At 38.6% G+C, this 23,007-nt stretch overlaps 1 protein-coding gene across 13 annotated transcripts in view; it reads right to left on the bottom strand.

Moving 5' to 3' along the window:
- CHL1 (cell adhesion molecule L1 like) overlaps positions 1-23,007 on the bottom strand; it is a 1,311,467-nt gene that overhangs the window by 161,688 nt on the left and 1,126,772 nt on the right. For 7 of the 13 annotated variants that reach the window (XM_044077996.1, XM_044078002.1, XM_044078001.1 and 4 more), the window contains 3 exons: positions 12,326-12,439; positions 2,597-2,758; positions 988-1,119 (listed from right to left, as the gene is read on the bottom strand). In XM_044077996.1, the coding sequence (XP_043933931.1) occupies positions 988-1,119; positions 2,597-2,758; positions 12,326-12,439 (408 nt within the window). The remainder of the gene's footprint in view (positions 1-987; positions 1,120-2,596; positions 2,759-12,325; positions 12,440-23,007) is intronic. The other 6 variants (XM_044078003.1, XM_044078006.1, XM_044078009.1 and 3 more) reach the window with 3 other exon arrangements.

Genomic DNA, 23,007 nt, shown 5'->3' with positions numbered 1-23,007 from the left:
TATATATATATATATATATATATATGGGTGCATGTCCCTTCATCAACTATACAACATAAGAAAGGATCTGATAGAGCATAACTGCACTAAAAATACACTGAAAAAAAGAAAAATCTTCTTAAACTTGTTTTGCAGCGGCATGTCTCCTGCACCTCCACCCCCAAGCTGAATATATATACCAACTATGAGATTAGAATAATGTTTTAATTAAAAGCGCTTAAATCAACTTCTGTGATGCATTGCTGACTACAAAACAGTAATTTAATCAAGTTGTCACCTGCAAATCAACATATCCAACCATGAAAATATTCTTGTTTTCTGTGCTTGACTCCATTGAATACAAGGATGAGACTCTGTCTATGACCCAGACCACCTAACTTCACCTAGTACCTCAGGCACTGGAAATCAAATGTAATCCTATATCAGTAAATCCCATATATATAGGCCAGAAAATGGCATGCAACATATAGACAGGGGAATTTCTTTGGCTCCTTCTAAGCTGCATAATTCAGTAGTTTCTCAAACCTACATACATTTTAGGTACTTTATAGAAGTGCTTATGTCTTCCCACTAGAAGGATAATATTGTATTACCTGCATGTCAATAAGTCTGTATTTCAGCCACTGAAAGCAAATTGTTAGACCATCATTAGAAAAATCCCATAGTTTGCTTGAATGACATTCTCTTGAAGTTTGGTATCACCCCCCAGAAATGAAGAATGGATGGGCTTAATTAACTATGAGAGCGCTGGCTATTGTCAGACACTGGGAACAAACAAATAAAAAAGTTCTACATTTCTAATAAAACAAGTTTCTCTCATGTGCACATATAATTAAGAGATCTTCAAAACTGATGCTGAATCTAATCTTTCCTATTTCAGACTGGCTACCATTTATGGTGTTTTAGCAGTGAAGTACATCAATAGTTATCATGTCTGTTATTAACGTTTCCCTAATGCTTACAAACATTTCTGTGTGCTACAAATACCTGAATATTTTCCTCCTTTGTTTCTTGTCACAAAGCAGAGAATAAGCAGAATAATCGTAAGAAGGGCAGTGGCACACATCAGGCCAATGAACCACCCTTGAGTGGAAATTCCTTGGGAAGCGCTTCCATATGCTGTTAGAAAAGTACAAGAAAACATTTCATTTAGCACAGTCATAAATAGTATTCAAATATTAAAAAAATACACGTCCAGAATAAAATGTACATTCTAGAATGCAATACAAGAGGTAAATATAATGTCATATGATGAATAAACGTCTGTACCTTAAGATTACATTAGACATCAGTATTTTATTGGGTGAGTTTCCCAATTAAAAGCAAAAGGTAAATATGTCATTCTTGTTTTCACAAAATAGATGTTTAATGTAGAATTGCATTAAGGCTGCCTAGAAATGCAAAAAAAATGTAATTACTCTCTAATAGGGATTTTTCAATCGGGCCAAAAATATTCATTTGTGAAACCACCATTCAAACTGATGAATTCATGAAATATATATTATTAAAATTCAAAGTACAGCCTATCTTTACTAATGCCTGAAACAAATATGGTCTTCAAATCAGCACATTGGCACATATATGTTATTAGCATGAACACCATAATTCAGTGACAAAATAATGTACTTTGTGAAAACAACAATGCAAAATTTTAAATTAAGGACTATGTAGCATATTTTCATTTGTAAAAAACGACCACATCTGCACTAAGAAAATTCAGAGATTTTATAATAAAACAAGTCAAAATGAAATTAAACTCTGCCCTGTAGATTTTACCACAGATTTACAGCACTAAAGTAACATCCAAACCATGCTACTAGCAGAATTATATGGGGCATATTTTTTGTTTCTATGGAAAATCAGAGGGCTCACCTGTTTCACTTAAGAACCATTTCTAAAAATCAGTCATGAAAATGCTGTATTTGGAAATGTTACATTCCAAGTATTGTTAAATTAAGTTGAGCCCCTTGTTTATATACAGACAGCATCTTCCCTTTTCTGACAATATTTAAACTGTAATTAATTTTAGGAGTTATTGTTTGAGTAACAATTTTACAACAATAATATTTAATATCTTCCATTACTTGGAATAATATGTGCAGGTAAGCCTTATGATTAGTTTACATAGAAAATGCCTCCATTTGAAAATAATTGCAAAATAAATTATATAGTCTTCTAATTATTTTATTAAAAGAAAGCAAAACCACTGTCTTAACTATAGATGTATGCACTCTGGCATGCTTGCTCATTTTACAAATAAAAATGGGGTCATTTGTTCTGCATTTGTCACAGTAACACATAAACACATAACACATACATAAAGTCACAAGTAAATGGGAAGTTTTAAATACCATCAACAGAATTAATTTACTTGTAATCAGTTTTAAGTTAAAAATTATTAGCATTTCATAAAGATAACCTCTATTTCACCACATGCTTGTTTTGAGGAATACATGTCAAAAAAAGTAAAACTAACCAAATATATAATTTCCAGTAATTATGACAATGACAGTACTACACATATTATAATCCCCAGACTGTATTCTATGGTGTAACACTATTTCTTTCTATAACCTTAAAGGGATCTGTGTCTCACCTCTCCCCCTTGTTTCAATTACATCTTCAAAAATGCTAGTGTTATCAACCCAGTTCTTAGTCATTACACGGATTGTGTATTCAGTTCCAGGTTCAAGTCCCTCAATGGTGTGAAAATTTTTTGCAACATTTAGAGCATCTGATATCTTCCACATACCTTTACCTATGAAGTGCACATAATTAAATTACATGTAACAGTTGGTTAGAGTTAAAACAATTACCAAATCAGTAGAAAACTGCATAATTTACAACAATTACTGGTGTCATGTTGATGGGCATGAATATCAGAAAAAAATGTTGATCATCATATCCATTAGAATTTAACAACCACCTATAACTCAAAATAAGCACGCTTCTTCATACACTATGTTGTATATTTTAATATTGAATTAAAAAATACAAACAAATAGCTGATATGTAATGCCAACAATTTTAATACTCCACAAGAATTAAATTGCTTTCCTGTTGTTCAATAGCTTGAGCATGAGCTGTATTAGCAGATCACATAGACAGATTAGAGATGGGGGTTGGGACATAATGGATTATTATGTAGTATTAGTCCTAGCTACTGCCATCCTTGGCAGCCCAGAAGGAGATACAAAGCAGTCTGCATGTCATGCCATCCCCCCACCCCTGGTGCGTAAAATGTCCATGACCATGTCTTGGCATGTCTCATCAGTTCCCCGCATACATCAGCTTGACAGTCTCTCTATATATCTGGCCTCCACCAGGGCTCCTTCAGAGATCAGCATTGGACCCCCACCACTGGTAGGCAGCCCATCTTCTTGTCTATACTATCAAGCCGCTAAGCCTCTTATTAAATTTAAGTCTTACCACAGAGATTAAATTTTAGACTGAAGTCAGGTGTGGCAGCCAGGATGAAGGACAGAATTCTCATACTGACTGATACCAATGGAGCATATATTTGATGCATTTCCTGGGGAAACTAAATGGACCTTCCAAGGAAGCATTTATTTAGCAATCATCTAAATACTTGCTTCATAAACTAGTTTCAGTATGTAATATGTGAGCAAGGGTACTATAAATTATTCTTTAATAAATGGTGTGGTTAAATGTTTTGATTAAAAAAGTCATTCTCAAACACTGTACCATTTGGATGTGTCAATAAGAGCTGTACTGAGGCAAAATGTTTTATAAGCTCCTTTGTTATGCAACAAAAGTGAATCAAGGTACAAAGCAGACACATAAATGTAATTGATGTTCTCTTCCATTTTTTAGACTTTTGGTATATTTTCTATAATAAACGAGTGGACCTTGAAATACATGCAGCGTTACCAAATTAGCTGTGACTTTAATTTAACCCAGTTTATTTATCCCACACTGTACATATATTTCAAACATTCTTGAAGTATTTTATTTAAATTAGAACATTAAAAAATGATGCACTATTTTATGTTAATTTTATAGCATCAGTGGCTGCTGAACAGATATAATTTTGGGGCCTACATTCTCTTATGCTGCATTTTCATACAGAGAGACTCAGAAGATATGGCAGATCATCAGAATGTAAAACGAAAAGCACAGTAACTGCTAGACTCTAGTACATTTACAAGTGATCTTGTCTGGCACTGTCAACTTTTGAAAAGGGATATTTGTGACAATTCTGATACAGAAAGTGCACTATCAGATATTGTGTAAAATTCATTAACAACTTTAATAGTATACAAAGCTGCAAGGCATTTTGCGTTCTACAAAAAAATTATTTGGATTTCAAAATGCCTTGTTGCACAGTATCACAGGGCTGCTTCAATGAGCAGTGAAGCTTTTCAGAGCCACATATAAAGCTGCTAGTCAATCAGAGCAGCTTTGGAAATTAGTTATTTCCTAATCCTGGTGCACTGCTCTAGAATGATGAGAACATTTAATTCTTATATATCTGTATTGTGCAAGATTCATTCAGAACATTGCAGAAAAAAGTGTTAGGGTACATGGATATTAGATGCTTACACTTGCGCTTTCTAATAGGAAGCTCTGAGCATGGAGAACACACTCCATTTCATCCTTCTCAGACTGCCAATTCAGCTGAGTATTAAGGTCCAGTGTGTGTGTTTGCTTGTGTGTGTGTGTGTGTGTGTGTGTGTGTGTGTGTGTGTGTGTGTGTGTGTGTGTGTGTGTGTGTGAGTGTGTGTGTGTGTGTGTGTGTGTGTGTGTGGTGTGTGTATGTGAATATCTTAATGTCTGTGCAAATGTTTAGGTCTTTTTTGTGTGCAATCATTCATTTACATTATTTCACAGAACAGACTGAAGACAACAATGCTGTAGACTATAATAGCTTTGCTCTTGTCAGCCTTCTCTGTAAGATAGCTGTTTGGACTAATAATTTTATGCATGATGTGGTTGCTTGTGTTCGTATGCATGCATGTTTGTGCGCATGTGCTTGCGTGTGTTTAACAGCCTGGACATATATATATCTGTTTCTGAGTGAGGAGATTGTGTCTGTGTGTTTCCTTGCAAGTACCTCTGTTACTTATTTGTATGACATGGTAAGGTACTCAGCTGAGCCGTTGCTTATACTGCTCAGATGAACACTTTTAGTCATGGAAATTATTTATTACTGCAATTCAGCACCATGATTATGAATCACATTAACTGGGAGCAGAAACATTGCTTGAGCAGTGCAAGTCGTACTGTTGCAAACATAAATATAAACAGTAGCATTCAGTTAATTAGCATCTTAAATGTAACAGTAAATAATCTATGAGGTAGTAACAAGCAAATAAATGTCTCAGCTGATACATAGTGCTGTAGCAATATTAATGTTAGTTAGGCCAGTTGAGAAATTCAGTCTGAAATAATAACATGACAAAATGTGACTTCAAATCAAATCTGAAAATATCAAGGCAACAGATATAATAATCAATAGTGAATATCTAGAAAAAATGCTGGTTAAACCTAGAAAATCAGCGAGAGATATGAGACAACTGAAATAAATTTACTAAAGATATAAATTATGCCATTTCCAAAATTCTCATCATTTAAAGATGGTCAATAAGAAAGATGGAGTTAGTACAGTTATGTAAGATCTTACCTTAACACTTGATGTCCAACTGATCACTGTTAGGATAGTTGTACATCTGGCAAGCATGCCAAAGCCTGCTCCCCCTCCTTGTGATGAATGTCTGACATATGACCTCATCCTGATAGAACCAAGAGGTACATAATAGACATAAGGGAGCAAATTACCTCCGGAGTTTCTTGCCCCAAACCAAAGAACTAGAGCAGAAGTAGAGACAACTATACACAAGTCAAAAAGGTGGGGGGATTAGAATCCACCTTGGCCCAAAAATGAAAACCACAGAAAAAGGGCAGGAAAGGAGTCTAGGATACAATGCTGCAGCAGTGATCAAAAAGACATCAACTGTCATGGCAAGTTCTTTCAAAGCTACTCCACATCCTTCCTTGGCAGGCTGTTGCAATATTACTAAGATGCAAGATTCTTAATCTTTTTCTGAAGAAAGGGAGAGAAAGATAAATTGGCGCTGTGTTTTATAAAACCCTTAAAGACAGACCTAGCCAACCCTGCTCTTGTCCTAGAGAAAACATCAGTTTTGCAATGTTTATTGAACATGAGAAGAGAAGACCAAGTTGCTGGTTAAAGGATACATCTAGAATCTAAATCCTTGAAGAAAGCCTTGAAAGAAGCTATAGCCCTAGTAGAATGTGCCATTAGTGGAGCCTGGAGTTATTTACCATGGAAAGAATAACAAAAGGAAATAGCATTAGAAATCCAGTTAGGAATAGTCTGCTTGGAAACAGGACAAGCCAAGCTCTTGTTCTGGAAAGACAGAAAAAGCTTGTCAGATATTCTGATAGTTTGGTTTTATCTAAATAAATACTGAGCTGTATGTGCACATCAAAAGAATGCAAGATTCTCTCTCTCCCTTACTCTGAGGAGGAGGAAAAATAGAAGGCAAGTTAATGGTCTGAATGAAAGAGATCTCACTGACCACCTTGGGCATAAAGGAAAGGCTATTCTAAAAGTAACCCTATATTTACGTAAAATGAGAAAATGCGGAATGACCATCAATACTTGCAGCACTGACACCTTTTTAGTAGAAATAAAAGCCAACAGCAGTTCAATTATCTAGGTACAGAAGTTTAGACAAAGATGTAGTAGACTAAAAACAAGACAGGCTAAATATTTCCTGGACACAGTTCAGACTTAAAAAGTGGGAATTCCTGTTGTTAGTGGTCAGATGAATAGAACACCTTTCAAAATCATTTGATCTCAAAACAAGATATACCAACTCTTTTGCTTAATGATTTCTGGAATTCATAAATTCCAATGCCTTGGATCAACTTATCCACACCCCCACCAGGGGAAATATCCTAGACCTGGTCATTACCAACATGGGCGACTGGTGTTCCATACCAGAGGTCAATTCCTCGTTGGTCAGATCCAACCACAAGCTAATCAGCCTAGACATCCACATCCCGCCCCCACCCCCTAATAAGGAAACCACCATAAAAAAATTTCTCCAAAGCCAACTTCACGCTTCTTAAGACAGAAGTAGCAAACTTCACAACACCTATGCAGACGGACAATAGGGGTACGACTGCTGAATCCTACACAAATGCACTTTATAAGCACTTACACAAGTGCATGGATCGTCCTATCCCTAACAGAACCAAGATGCTATCCTCCAAAAAAGGAAGCCAATTTGGTGGTCCCCTGCCATAAACAAACTCTACAACAGGAGAAGGAATCTGTTGCAAAAAAGAGTGGAAGAATTCCCTGGTCAGCCTCAGTAAGAAGCTGATCTCCCTCATAAAATCCTCCAAAGCTAGTTATGAAACAAAATCACCACTGATTCTAAAGACAACCACAAAGCATTCTATAGCTATGTCAAGAATCTCAATGGATCAGATCTGCTCTGAGTTACAGCACAATGGCAGCAAATATACAGAACCAACTGATATTGCCAACATCCTGGCAGATAGGTTCAGTGCTAACTTTACCCCCTGTCACCCCCTAAAGGGTCCATCTCTATACCAGAAGAATGCAAAATTCCTGTAATCACGGCAGCACAGGTAAAAAATCACACTCTCCAAAGCCAAGAACACAACATCCATGGGACCTGACAACATCCCAGGCTGCATTCTACATGAACTACAGAATGAACTGGCACCACACCTAAGCACCACATTCAATCATAGCCTCACCTCAGGCTTTGTTCCCACTGAATGGCGCACAGCGATGGTTATCCCACTCCACAAAGGGGGAGCCACAACAGACCCCAGGAACTACCGCCCCATTAGCCTAACGAGCCTGGTCTGCAAGGCCATGGAACGTATATCATCATTATGGAACTTATAAACAAAGACATTGGTAATATCCAAACTCTGGACCCCACCCAGTTTGGGTTTGTAAAAGGCAGATCATGTCTCTTAAACCTGATTGACTTCTTTGAAGCAGTCACCAAAGCCGTAGATGAGGGTAAGGTGGTTCACACAGCCTATCTAGGCTTTTGACACCATCCCCCACTCTGGAATTATAGATAAACTCACTAAACTAGGTATAACTCCCTATGTCACAAGATGGGTTGCCAACTGGCTCACTGACAGAACCCACAGTGTGAAAGAAGCAGACCTCAATTCCGACTTCTGACCAGTGACAAGTGGAGTACCACAGGGTTCAGTTCTGGGTCCTTTCCCGTTTGGTATCTACTTTTCTAAAGTACAGGCTAACACAGAAGGTCTTTGGCTAATGAAGTTCGCAGATGACTGCAAACTAGGAGTCATAATTGAAAGTCCTAACAATGTGGACATCCTACAAAAGGGCCTCACTGAGGCAGATGCCTGGTGTCAAAGCCTTGGCCTCAAGCTCAATGCCAAAAAGTGCATTGTCACCCCCTTTGGTAAAAACTCTGTACCCATGAGCTACCACATAGGTGGTAGTCTACTTTACACTGAAAGTGTGATAAGAGACCTTGGGACACAGGTGGACAGTAGTCTTTCCCTTGATAATCACATTGCCACAGTAGTCAGGAAATCCTTCTTTGTGGCACACCTCATCACAAAAGGTTTCTCATCCAGGAAAAAAGAGGTCATTGTTCCCCTCTACTCATCACTCATTAGTCCCATTATAGAGTACAACTCCCCTTTTGCTATGTACCTCACAAGACATCTACAACTGGAAAGGCTGCAGAAATACCTCACAAAGAGGACTACTTGCCTCAAACAGATGCCCTACACAGACTGTCTCAAAAAACTCCAGCTTTACTCAGTCAATCTCTGCCTAACATGCAAATCTATGTCAAGCCCAGAGCTATTGGACATGCTCCACTTAAAGAAATCCCAATCCCTAAGAGCTACACGTTCTAGGGACCTAAATCTTGTCACTATAATAAACAGAACATGCTGGACGGATAGAGTCCTGTCCCGGAGACTTCCCATACTCTGGAGCAAACTACCTATTTATATCAAACAAAGCTCCTCATTAGCACTCATCAAAAAAAATCTTGATGACTGGATGGGAAATAGGAAATTCACCCCGGGGATCACCTCTGTGGCTCTGCTCGACAGGGGCACAGGAAAATAATTTTCTTGGGTGGGGAAAGCCAGGGTACCTTTTTGGCTAGGCTTGTATAGGCCCTAGGGCCGATAGCCTAGCACCTACCTATGAACCTATAAGAAGAAAGTGATAGTGCCAAATACAGACAGGTAGGCATGCAGACAGAGATGGCTGACAAACAGGTTCATAAGTTCATAGGTGTGTACTAGGCTAATGGCCCTGGAGCCTTTACAAGCCTAGCCCATAGGATTACCCTGGCATCTTGCCACCCGACCTTAGTTCCCAGTGCATCTGTCGAGTAGAGCCACTGGAGTTATCCCCAGGGTAAATTTTCTATTTCCCATCCACTCATCAAGATTTCTCTTGATGAGGGCCAGTGAGGTGCTCTGTTTGACATGTATGGGAAGTCTATTCCATAGCATTGGCAGTCTCTGGGTTATGAACCTGCCCCTCCAGCACATTCTGTTGACTGGTAAGGAGTTTGAGGTCTCTGGAGCATGTACTGCAGAGGGATTATGATTTCTTTAGATGTAGCATTTCTAACAAAACTGTGTCAGAAATGGCTTTGTAAGTCAAGCAGAGATCACCTTTAAGTAGGCGATATGAGACAGAGAATAGTTGGAGTTTTTTAGTCTATCCATATAGGACAAGTGTTTAAGGCCTAGGATACTCTTTGTGAGGTACTTTTGCAGCCTCTCCAATTGTTGCAGGTGTCTAGTGAGGTACATGCCAAATGGGGCATTGTACTCAATGACTAGCCTAATGAGGGAAGAGTAGAGAGAGACAATGAATTCTTTCTTCCTGGATACAAAACCCTTAATTATGAGATGTGCCACATAGAAGGACTTTCTGACCACAGTGGCAATGTGGTGGTCAAAGGAGAGGCTGCTGTCAGCCTGTGTTCCTAGATCTCTTATAATGCTTTCTGTGTTCATTGGAATACCATCGATGTGATAATTCATGGGAACTGGGTTTTTCTCAAAGAGGATGATGACACATGTTTTGGCATTGAGCTTAAGGCCATGGTTCTGACACAAGTCGTTGGTCTCAGTGAGGCCTTTCTGTAGGATGTCAACATCACTTGTGGAGTTAATAATAGCTCCCAACTTGCAAACATCTGTGAACTTTGTCAGCCAGAGTCCCTTCATTTTGCCCTGGATTTCAGAGAAGAAGATACCAAACAGGACAGGACCCAGGACCGAACCCTGTGGGACTCCACTCATGACTGGTCGGCAGTCTGACTTGGAGTCAGCTACTTTCACAATGTAGGTTCTATCTGTGAGCCAGTTTGCAATGTACCTAGTGATATAGGGGTTGATGACCAGCTTAGTGAGTTTTTAATAGAAGATTATGCTGGTCTAGCTTTGAGCAACTCACACAGTGAAGAAGGAATATTAGTAATACTCAGTTGATAATGGTCCTGATTTTATTTATTGAACCACAAGGAAAGCATTTTCCATTTAGAAACATACAATTTCCTAGTACTTGTTTTATAGCCTCCAGTAGAGCCTTAATCTTCCCCACTAGATTCAGAATCTTCCTATTCTTTAGAATCCTCTATTAGCCTCTTTACAAGAGAAGATGAGGAAGGAGGGTAGCAGCAACAGCAGGAAAATAATGGAGGATTCAAGGACATAATGTCTTTGAAAAACTGCTGAGTAAAATTGTACCATTCCCTCTGAAAATTCTAAAATGTCTGTGGAGAAACCGTATGTATAGACTTCTGTTTCTTCTTAAGTATGATGTCTGCCTGTACAAAACAAGGCATCTCTGAGTCCTGAAAATCCTCAACCAAAGAGCCAGGAACTTCTTCCCTAACAAAGATCTGAGGTATACCTCCAGATCCTTCTGATATGATATGATGAGGATCCCCCTTCTCACTAGGAATGGACTGCTGATCAGACATGATGTAAGTGAGAGATGGTTGCACCATATCATTGACTGACAGGGTCAAGATAGAGGGCAGCAGCTGAAGGACTCAGATGGTCCTCAGCCTTATCAAGAGAAACAATGGAGATTTACAGGTTTGACTGGAAAGCAGAAGTCCTGAACTTTGTTTTTTTAGACTTCTTTTTTGCATTAGAGGGATTTAAGTACATTAAGACTCTGAGACCATTTTACCTTGTGTGAGCCACTTAAGGCTTTGATTCTCAAGGTAATTTTTTTAAAAAAGACATGATCTTAGAAAGAGATGGATTAAAGATGAAGTAGTCTTTGCAGTTCTGTTGAACAACTAAGCAGAAAAAAAAAAACAGACATTTTAGATGATGGTCTCCGTGAGGAATTTGCTTCCCACAATCACATTTTCCAATCTTCAATGATATGTACAAAGTTTTTATTAACAAATAAAAGAGAAGAGGAAGGCTCCCCGGCTGGGATACTTATCTGTACAAAGGCCAAAATTGTTTGTCTGACAGATTGAATTTGAAGCAATAGTTTCAGTATTTGGGCTAGTGTTAAGAATATTCTATTGTAAGCCATGCACATATATTCCTTATGTATCTCATCATTCCTTTGCGAGTGAAATCAAATGTCAGACATATGGCGTGACAGGAGGTCAATCAGACGTTGGCATGCTGGCTGGACATATGGCCATCCTTGGTAGGATATTCCATCTGTTAGTAATACTGCAACATTGTCCCAAGGAAGGACAGTCTGCAGTAAGATTAATTGATGATTCTGCACTATTTAGAATATAATGCAAATTACAAATTTACTTGCACCTGTCAAAACATTAAGCACTTGGATGTGACACAAAGTTTAGTTAAACTATAAAGTGATTTCAGTACGTTGTCTGGTATTTACACAAGTTTGATACTATTTTCTGCATGTTTACCTTTCAGTATGAAGGAAAACAAAGATATGTTTACAAAAAGAAACATTTTTTGCAGATGGAAATTAAATTAATGCAATAAACTCATTTTAAATAAAATATAAAAATAAAGGTGCTTTGAATATTGTGTGAAGAATTTTGCAATCACTTCAATTCCTTTTCAGTGCTGATATTCATACCATTGCAGGTAGAATAAATATTACCTCTTGCACATATTCAGTTTAATTCTGCAGTATAAACCTTAATGAGAGCTCAATTATCAAATGAAAATTGCATATTAATTAATAGTACATAATTTTACCTATATTACATAATTTAAAAATCAGAACAAATATCATTAATTATCAGAAACAGTGCCTTACGGGTTTTCATGTATGCAATATAAAATTCCAAATCTGTTTTTCCCATTCCCGGAGTCCAGCTGATATTTGCACTAGTATCACTGACAGAAGAAGTTATGTTCAGTAACACAGGAACTATTAAACAAGCAAGAAAGAAAGAAATGAAGAAAAGTTTTACAGAATGGAAGATATTTAATAAGAATTGGAAATTAAGCATAAACAAATCAGCTTAAATAAATTTTAGCATTCAAAAATGTTTGCTTAGTTAATTGTTATTGGTTAACTCTAAGAATTTTTATGATTATAAAGCATAAATGGTTAGTATGCATTGGGTTTAAATAAAATTAATTTTGCATTTGTGTCATTATTTATGATTAACAGGATAGAACATACATTGAGCACGATAACATCTTTAGTGCTGGTATAAATATAGAATAACTGCATTGTGTTTCAGAATGTTTCAAGAAGAGCAGGCAAACACAACATGTGCACACACACACACACACACACACACACACACACACACACACACACACACACACACAAAATCACACACAAAGACACTTGTCTATAAAGATATAGATATAGATCTAAAAATATAAAAACAAAAAAGTTCCAGCACTTAAAGTCATCATAAAGGCAAATTGAAAGGAAACCCAAAATTTTCACTTGAAAATCTTTAAAACAGGATATAACAGCATTACAAATATGTGACATATAAAACCATCAGTCACTGAAAATCAGTTAAACCCAAAATATTGTAATATCTCATTGACAAATTAACATTCAAAAATGAGAAATAACTGTTTATTTCTTCCAATACAAATGTGTTTACCTTTAACACAAAAATTATCATAGCATTAAGAACCACTATAAATATTACAAAAGTAATTTGCTTCAAAGATGTCCACAGTCCAGTTAGGTTCTCTTTTGTGCCATGCTGATGTATAAAGTTTTCATTAGGTATTGAGCAGTTCCAATCATGTTAGCATAAAATGTCTTGAGTCTTCTGCTATACTGATTTTCCTCACTTGTAAACAGAGTAGGATAGCACAGCAGGTAATCCAGGTCTGCTTCCACTACTCATCATCTTGACTGACAGGGGCAGTCAACTCCAAAGGCTTATGAGGAAATCTGCTTTGTAAGTTGCCCGTCTGATTTGGTATCTTCTGATGAACCACCAGAAGGACCTCAGAATTCCCCGAAGACACTATCTTAGAGGAAGGGGAGGGTTCCACTTGCTTCCTTTCTAAATATGTCATCTTTGGGGATATGCACAAATTGATGAGGCAGAAAGGGGTTTGGTCATCTCAAGACCCTTCATCTGATGAGTAAGTGTTCTTGGTAGCCTTTGGCTCCAGTCCAACATCATTCTGGGTGGTATTACTTCTTGATACCCTTAATGATCTTATGGCTTAATGGGCATGGAAGGTCCCTAATGTGGTAGAACCCATTCCCAAAAAAGCAAATCATATCTTATCTGCTCCTAAGGGCAGGAAACACTGGAACAAGGGTCCACCAGTAGATGCTATGGTGGTAACAGTAGCCATTAGGAAAGAATTGTTGGAAAAGAGTTCCTCTGTTCAACATTCTAACAGAGAAAATAGGGTGATGGACAAATTTGAGAAGCAGGCCTATGAATCAGTGAATTTCCCTCTTAGATTGCAGAAGTATTTGGCTCATTTAACCAAATTCCAGAGGGACTTGACCAAAGAGATCATCAAGTCCCTCTTAGGGGTATTGCCTAAGAATATCCAGAAATTGGTGGACTCCCAGCTTTATACCCACTAATCCACCTTGAATGTGGCCATGAGATTACTTTCCAATGCAGCTGATGGGACTGCCAGAGCAGCAGGCACTGGCATTATGATGCACCTCCATATCTGGATGCAACTTTGTGGCTTTGAAGAAGGCTCTACTTTGTCCTTTGTGAATGCACCCTACAATGGCTGAATTTTTTTGGGCCCAAGGTTAAAGACACACTCAGAGGGAGTCAACAGGATAGTAAGACTCTCTGCAATAGCTGTCCACCTCTCTACCCTAGAAAGATCATTTTCTAGGAATCTGAGGTAGGGGAATAAGATGTGGTTCCATAAATCACATATTTCTTACTATGACTCCCCAGGTGGAAGACCTTCCCGTGGCAGGTGGGATGTAATTCTAATGGATGATGCCCTACAGGCAGAGATGGACTGGATAACCAGGTCTTTCATGGTCCTATTACCAAGAAAGCCCATCACCACTCCTGAACAACTCCTTCACCACTGCACTCTGGAGGCAGTTGGAGGGCATCTTAGTTTGCATCCTTAAGCCTGGCACAAAATAACTTCATATTTTTGGATGCTAAAGATAATTTCCAGAGGCTACTCAATTCTCTTTTCCTTTCCACCTTAGAAAAAAGTCACCTATGGGCCACCCAGTCAGTTGAATTGGCAGCCATAGAAATGTCAAGGCTGGTAGAAAAAAATAGTCACCCAAAAGGTCCCCTAAGGCCAGTTAGAAATCTGAGTCTATTCAAGATTCTTTTTAGCACCAAAGAAAATGGGGGAATTCAGACCCATTCTTGATCTCAGAAACCTAAACCAATTTGTGAAACAGACAAAATTCTGAATGGTTACAATTCAGTCCATTTTATGTCTGCTGAGGAAGAAAGACTGGATGTGCTCCACAGATCTCCAGGATGCCGATGACATAGCTCTCGACCTCTTAGAGTAAGAAATCTGGACAAAGCCATAAAAAAGTGGTACAAATAGGAACAGTTTTGAAATATTACTCTTACAAACTTAGAAAGGTGATAGAATAACAGGTCTTGCCTTAGTATGAAATTTCTATAGGGTATTTGAAGTCTAAAATTCAATTTTTTGCCATTATGTTCTAACTTCAATCTTTAATGATTTGCCACTAATTTGCCAGAAAGCCACAATTTTATTAAAAAACAGACAAAAAATATAAGGCAAAAATCTGGACATTCTGCAAAAATCTGTACAGTTGAGAGGCATGGCCTATGATCATATCAAGATTTCAAAGCACTCCTGGAAATTTCTCCACTTCCATCTCGAATCCTATCACTACCAATTCTGAGCACTGCCTTTAGTCTCATCACAGCCTCCAAGGTGTTCACCAAGATCATGGCAGTGGTAATATTGCATCTGTGTCTGCTGGGGATCCAATTCTTCCTATATCTCAATGATTGGCTCCTAACTGCTACCTCCGAGCATCTACTGCTACACCACCTGGACCAGGAGTTCCAATTGTTATAAGACTAAGGGTTAATTGTGAATATATCAAATTATCAGTTGATGCCAACCCAAAATACAGAATTTATAGGATGCCACCTAGATACCAACCTTCAGATAGTCAGCCTTCTCTAGTGCATAGGTTTATCACTTTGCTTAAAAGCCATGCAAGTCCTACATCACCCAACACCACCAGAAAATTTAGTTCTGCATCTTTTAAGCCTCAAGGCCTTTACAATCCAGATGGTTCCTCTAGCCAGATACTATATGAGATCATTGCAATGAACTTTAGAAGTTCTGTGGATTCAGACCACTCATCCATTGCATGCGAGGATTCAAATTACTCAGGTTTGCAAACAACACACTGCTTGGTGGGTAACAACTCCAGCAGTAACAAAGAGGTGCCCTTTCCGATCAGAATCACGGGTAGCAGTAATCAGCATGGGCACCTCCCTTCTAGGGTGTAGGGGAAACTTCAAAGGAAGAATAATAAGAGGAACATGATCATCCCAACAGATCGATCTTCACATCAATGTCTTGGAGTTGAGAGCAGTCCTCCAAGCACTGCAGGCATTCCAAGACCTCCTACCTAGGGGTGTTATTTCCATACAGATCGACAACATGGTGGTGTTATGATACATCAAAAAGCAGAGGGAAACATGTTCTTCTCCTCTATGAGGAGAAGCCATGAGAGTTTGGCAATGGTCAATGTCTTCACACCACTTTCTAGTAGCAATGCATATCCCTGGGTAAACCAATGTGTTAGCAGGCAAACTGAAAAGAACTGTCCAGAAGCCTCATGAGTGGTCCCTCAAACCTATAGTGGCACATTTGATCTTCAGTCACTATGGACAACCTTGCTATAACCTATTTGTTTCCTATCTCAAGAACAAATGCAGCAGGTATTTTGCAATGATTCCTCCATAGGGTCAATCACCAAGAGATGGTCTGGTCCACAATTGATCCTGAGTCTCCTGTATGCCTTTCAAATGATGCTCCATTGAACAAATTCATACAGAAAGCAAGATAGTACAAGGCGAGGGCTATCCTTGTTGCTCCCTTTTGGCCCTAACAGACTTTGTTCCCCTACCTATGGCCTCTTCTAGTAAACCCTCATGGATGTTGGATCACTATCCAAACCTACTGACTCATCCATCTGGACTGCCTCATCTGGATCCGAAGTCCATGAAATTAGCTGCATGGTTCCTCCAGTTTTAAATATAGCCAGAGATTTCAAGCTTCTGCCTGTGGTAATCAATATTTCTTTTGCTTCCCAGAAATTGTCACTAGAAAGATATACCAGAACAAATGGAAGAGATCCTCTATTTGAGCCCATTCTAAAGGAGTCAATCCTTTTTCAGCACCTGTTCTATCCATACTAGAATTCTTATCTGAGGTCTTTGATAACGATTCCAACTTTTCCATGATCAAGGTTCAGATGGTGGCTATTTCAAATGTTCAGACTGGATACAAGGCCATTCTTATAGGTTCACTGAAAATGTATAAAGCTTTTTTGAAAGGTACTTTGCTATTAAGACCACCTACTAGAGACCAAGCCATTCCATGGGACATCACCATTATGCTTCAATCACTGACTCACTTTCCATTTGAACCTGCAGCCATAGCAGACCTTAATTTCCTTATTTGGAAAACAGTTTTCTTAGCGGTAGTGACATCAGCCAAACAAATTCTGAGTTACAGGCACTCTCACGTAAACCTCCCTACTTAGCATTTTACAAGGATAGAGTTTTCCTTAGAACAAACATGACCTTTATTACTAAGGTGGCATTTAAAGTAAATCTAAGCCAGTTCATAAACTTACCAGTAATTTTCCTGAAATATCTGAAAAAGGAGAAAACATGGTACATACATTGTATATCCTTAGATAACTAAGATTCTCCATTCACAGAACAAAATTATTCAGATAAGACAACCAGCTGTTCATTTCATTTCAAAACCAAAGTTTGGGAGAGTAGTGGCAAAGGTTACTTTGTTGACATGGTTGTTGGATTGTATTTCTTTTTCTATCATAGGAAGAATATACCCTTACCAAAGAAACCAATGGTTCATTCAACTAGGGCAGTTTCTACCTCGGCAGCCTTCAGTAGGGACTGTCCATTGATGACACTTGTACTATGGCCACTTGGTGTATGGTACACACATTTGGGTCTGACTATGAACTGGATGTACAATCCAGATCCCATTTTTCCTTTAGATCCACCATACTCAGGAATATCCTTCTTTGATACCACCCAGTTTGACAGCTCTCAGTTCTGTATCATATGTTTGAAACAGATGAAAATAGACAACAGTGCATATGAATATTAAATGCTTACATTAATATTAGATCCATGTTTTCTGATTTTTAAACTGGTTCACGCTTCCTACCTCATACCCACTTCCAGAATGTCACCCATATTTGAGTAGATCCCTTATTCTCTGTCTGTGTACAGTCATGTTAGTCTGTAACCATTTTTCCTTAGCAGGTTGGGATTTTTCTAACTCGAGGGTTACTTATGTGAGATTGTATAGTTTCTGACGGGGGGGGGGGTCAGACTTGATCTGAGCAGATAAGTTGAAGCCTGGGGAATTATGGGTAGGGGCAATCAGAGCTCTGGATCAGAAGAAGCTTCAGAGTCAGTGCCAAGGTCAGCTCCAGTCAGATTCAACAACCCATATGTTTAAACTGGACTAAAATCAGACAACACAGATCTAATGATAAGTGCATAACTTAAATTTGTATTTGTTTACGGGAGGAAGCAACTTACTCATCATGATCTAATTTCTCTAATGGGAGAATGGTAGGTGAGGACAGCAGCAGCAGGAAAACACATGTTGAAACGTTAGAACTGTAAGCAGTGGTGGCTGGTGACTTCAAATCAAAGGGGGGCTGCAGGAGACAGTTGAATGAGTGGGGCCAATGGGAAAGGGTGTGACCAGCTAGAAATGGGTGGAGATATGCTGAAAAATCACAAAAACTGGGACTTTAATTAAATACGCTGCCCTGGGTGCCAAACTGTCATTATGAGAGTCCAATCAAGACAAAATGAAGTGTAAAAGAAAAAAAAAATTTCAATGCATTGGCTACATGACAGCGTACTTAATATCTAGATGGAAATAAAAAGGTTGTGAGGCATGAAAAAATAAATTACTTTTTAAATACATTACTGGGATGCCAGTCAAAATCACATATAAAAAAACAAGCAGCACTCAACTCAAACCACTTCTCCTTGCACTGCAGTTCTAATTATAATTTATATTCAGCTTTATAAAAGTACCAAGTAACATGCTGAAAGTAGCAATCTCTGTGATACCCCCACTTGTAAAAATGTTTCTTATCCAAAAAAGACCTGCTGCCTGACAACTATCTACTTGTTTTATGGGGAAAACATGATCCAAGTAAAAAATGAACAGCAAACAAGAAACAAGCTCAAGATAAATTGCTTAAAGGATTACTGCACAGGTTATGGACCACACATGATAGATTAGCATTTTGTTTAGTATACTAGTAAAGCCTGCAAAGATGACTGCAAGTCTCCAACAATTGTAGTTAGCTTCTGAAAATAATGTAATCCTGTCCTTTATTACAAATACTGTCATATGCATTTCAATGCCTAAGGGTTATACATTATCTAGTTGTGTAAATATTCTCTGTATGGCAACAACAAAAAGGCTTTCAATACTGGTAATTCTTTAACAGTATGCTTATTAAAGCTTACTTGCATCTTAAAATTTCAGACAAGCTTACCTGATGGTCATTAAAGCATTGCTACTTAAACACAGAGCAACAGGCAATGTAACAACATGCATTTTCTGAATAATAAGAAGCATAAATCAACAGTATAAAAATATGACAGAAAACCAGAACATTCTGCAAAATCAAGGACAGATAAAAAGCCACTGTAGTACTTGTGTCTACCTTGGATGGGGGAATACTCTGCACACTTATACTGCTTAACTCCTCCTTGACTTGCTTGGACACATCCAGAGTCACTACATGGGGGAGTGGGTTGCAACAAGTACGTCACAATCTGAAATGTTGCTAGCCGATGGTGATGGCCCTGACACATTTGTCATACCTCTCAACCTCAGAGCAAGACATTTGGACAAAGCCATAAACTGAAGTGAGACAAAGGCCCAAAACTAAGGACATTTTTTAAATATTGCTCTTATAAACTTAGAAAGATAATAGAATAGTAGGTCTTATCATACTAGGCTATCATACTTCTACTCGAGGAGGGCATTTTTACATTTATCGCTTTATGGCTTGTGGCTACCACCCCCTTATGTATGGGAAACTATACCCATTTTTTTGCTGTGCTCTTGTCGAGCAGCATTAGTATGAATTTTCTGAAGGGTATGAAATTTGAAAGTCAAATGTCTGTCATTATTTTCTAACTTCAATGATTTGCCACTAATTTGTCAGAAAACCACAATTTTATGTAATACGGACCAAAAATGTGATGCAAATATATAAAATAGCCACACAATACAGCTGGGAACCTGTCAAAGAAGGGACACTTTTTTAATATTAGTACTGCTAAGTTGAGCAGCTCACAAAATAAGAGAATCTACATGCATTTCTGAAATAAAAGTAATCTATAACGCTGATCATTACAATTATTTATTAACTGTAAACCCTCCACATTTTCTTCCAAAATTGACATTTTGCGGAGGGATTATTAGGGGGAAAGCAACATTTTGAGCCAAAGGCAGGAATAGTTGAGAGATATGGATATGCCTAATTCTATAATGCAATTAATTTGTGCGTACCTCTCAACCTCTTAATGCAGGAAATCTCGACAAGGCCAAATATATTGGAGGAACATACAGACAGTACTACAAATTGCTGTTGTATAAACTTAAGACAGTTGATAGAATAACATATCTTGTTTTAGCATGGATTTTCCTGAAGGGTATGAAGTCTGAAACTCAATGTATGTCATTATTTAGTGACTTCTTTCCTAAATGATTTTCCAGAAAACCACAAATGTTATGAGGAACAAACCAAAAATAAGAAGCAAAAATCTATTCTTTCTGCAAAAATCTGGACAGTTGAGAGGTATAGTTCAGGTAGGAACAATGACCTCCTTTTTACTACTGGAGAACCCTATTGTGATGAGGTGTGCCATGTAGAAGGATTTCCTGATTACTGTGGCGATATGGTTATCAAAGGAGAGAGTACTGTCCACCTGTGTCCCAAGGTCTCTTATCACACTTTCATTGGGATACCACCTATGTGGTAGTTCATGGGTACCAAGTTTTTCCCAAAGGGGATGACAATGCACTTCTTGGCACTGAGCTTGAGGCCATGACTTTGACACCAAGCACCTGTCTCTATGAGGCCCTTTTGTAGAATGTCTACATCATTAGGTGATTCTATTATGGCTTCCAGTTTGCAGTCATCTGTGAACTTTGTTAGCCAAAGACCTTCTCTGTTGGCCTGCACTTCAGAGAAGTAGATGCCGAACAGGAGGGGACCCAGGACAGAACCCTGTAGTACTCCACTCATCACTGGTCTGAAGTCGAACTTGGAGTCGGCTACTTTTACTGTGTGGGATCTGTCAGTGAGCCAGCTGGCCACCCATCTTTTGACATAGGGATTTAGGCCCAGTTTAGTGAGTTTATCTATAATTTCAGTGTGTGGGATTGTATTGAAAGTCTTGGTGAGGTCACGATAGGCTGTGTGCATTACCTTGCCCTCGTCTACGGCTCTAGTGACTGCTTCAACGAAGTCAGTTAGGTTTAGTAGACATGATCTACCTTTTACAAACACAAACTGAGTGGGGTCCAGGGTTTGGAGGTTACCTATGTCTGTTTATAAGCTCCAAGATGATAGATTCCATGTTCTTGCAGACCATGCTCGTCAGTCTAATGGGGCAGGAGTTTCCAGGGTCTGTGGTGGCACCCCCTTTGTACAGTGGGATAACTGTTGCTGTACACCATTCATTAGGCACATAGCCTGAGGTGAAGCTGTGACTGAACATGGTACTTAGGTGAGGTGCCAGGTCATTCTGTAGTTCATGCAGTACGCAGCCTGAGATGTAGTCTGTCCCATGGATGCTGTGTACTTGGCTTTGGAGAGTGCGGTTTTACTTGTTCATCCATGATTACAGGGGCTTTGCATTCTTCTGGTATTAAGATGGACCCATTGGAGGGTAAGAGGGGGGTAAAGTTAGCACTGAACCTATCTGCCAGGATGTTGGCTCTGTATATTTAGTGCAATTGTGCTGTAGCTCAGAGCAGATCTGAGTGTTGCCATTGAGATTCTTGACATAGCTGTAGAATACTTTGTGGTTATCTTTGGAATCAGTGGCAATTTTATTTTTATAACCGGCTTTGGAGGATTTTATGAGGGATCTCAGCTTCTTGTTAAGGCTGACCAGGGAGTTCCTCCAATCTTTGGATTTTATTATTTTTTACAACAGCTTCTTCCTTCTGTTGTAGAGCTTGTTTATGGCAGGGGACCACCAGATTGGCTTCCTTTTTTTGGAGGATAGCGTCTTGGTTCTGTAGGGGATGGCACGATCCATTCACTCATGCATGTGCTTATACAGTACATTTTAAAACATTGCTTGTATAACCTTGGAAAGTTGCCTGAATAAGATGATGTGCTACCACCATGCATTTCACTGCCAAGTCTTGAACCCAGGACCCTGTGCACTACAGTCAGAGCAACATACCACTATGCCAAATCAGCTGTTTCTTGAAACATATGAAGACTGAAACTTAAATGGGTATCATTTAGTGAATTCAATTCTCATGATAGCTCTTAACCTCTTAGCGCAAAACACGTGGACAAAGCCAATAATAGGGGAATACATCCTTCAAACATATTCAGTGAAGTTGGTTCTCACCATAGCTCTCAACCTCTTAGCACAAAAATAAAACTGCACAAAACCAATAATGGGGGAATACAGCCCCAAAAATGGGATAAATTTTAAATATTGATCTTATAAACTTAGAAAATTGCTAGAATAAAATATTTTGCATTACCATGTACTTTCTGGAGAATATGAAGTCTGAACTTCAAATGTCTGTCATTATTTAGTGAATTAAAAATCCAGAAAACTACAGATTTTATGAGGAACAGAACAGAACAAAAATATGAGGCAAAAATCTGAAAGCTTTTCACAAGTGGTGGTAGATAGGTAATTCAGGCTCTTGTTACCTGCACCCAAGGTTGAGGGTTTGAACCTGAGTTACTCTCTCTAGCTACCAGTTATAGTTAACTGAGGCATTTCACACACACACATACACACACACACACACACACACACACACACACACACACACACATGCACACACACTGAAAAGCTAGTACCTGAGTGAATCCAGCATGCTCTGGATGCTATTCAAATCCAGCTCTGAAAGTCCCCATGTGCTCCAGTGCAAAACTGCCATTCAAAACCTAAGTCCCCATGTGCTCTGATGCACAGTCTCATTGTTCCCTACACAAAACTCCCA

Source organism: Protopterus annectens, chromosome 7.part0 (assembly GCF_019279795.1).
Source record: "Protopterus annectens isolate FY-2018-M chromosome 7.part0, PAN1.0, whole genome shotgun sequence".
NCBI lineage: Eukaryota > Metazoa > Chordata > Ceratodontiformes > Protopteridae > Protopterus > Protopterus annectens.
The sequence above is the reverse complement of the archived record's forward strand: the minus strand, read 5'-3'. Positions and strand labels throughout refer to the sequence as shown.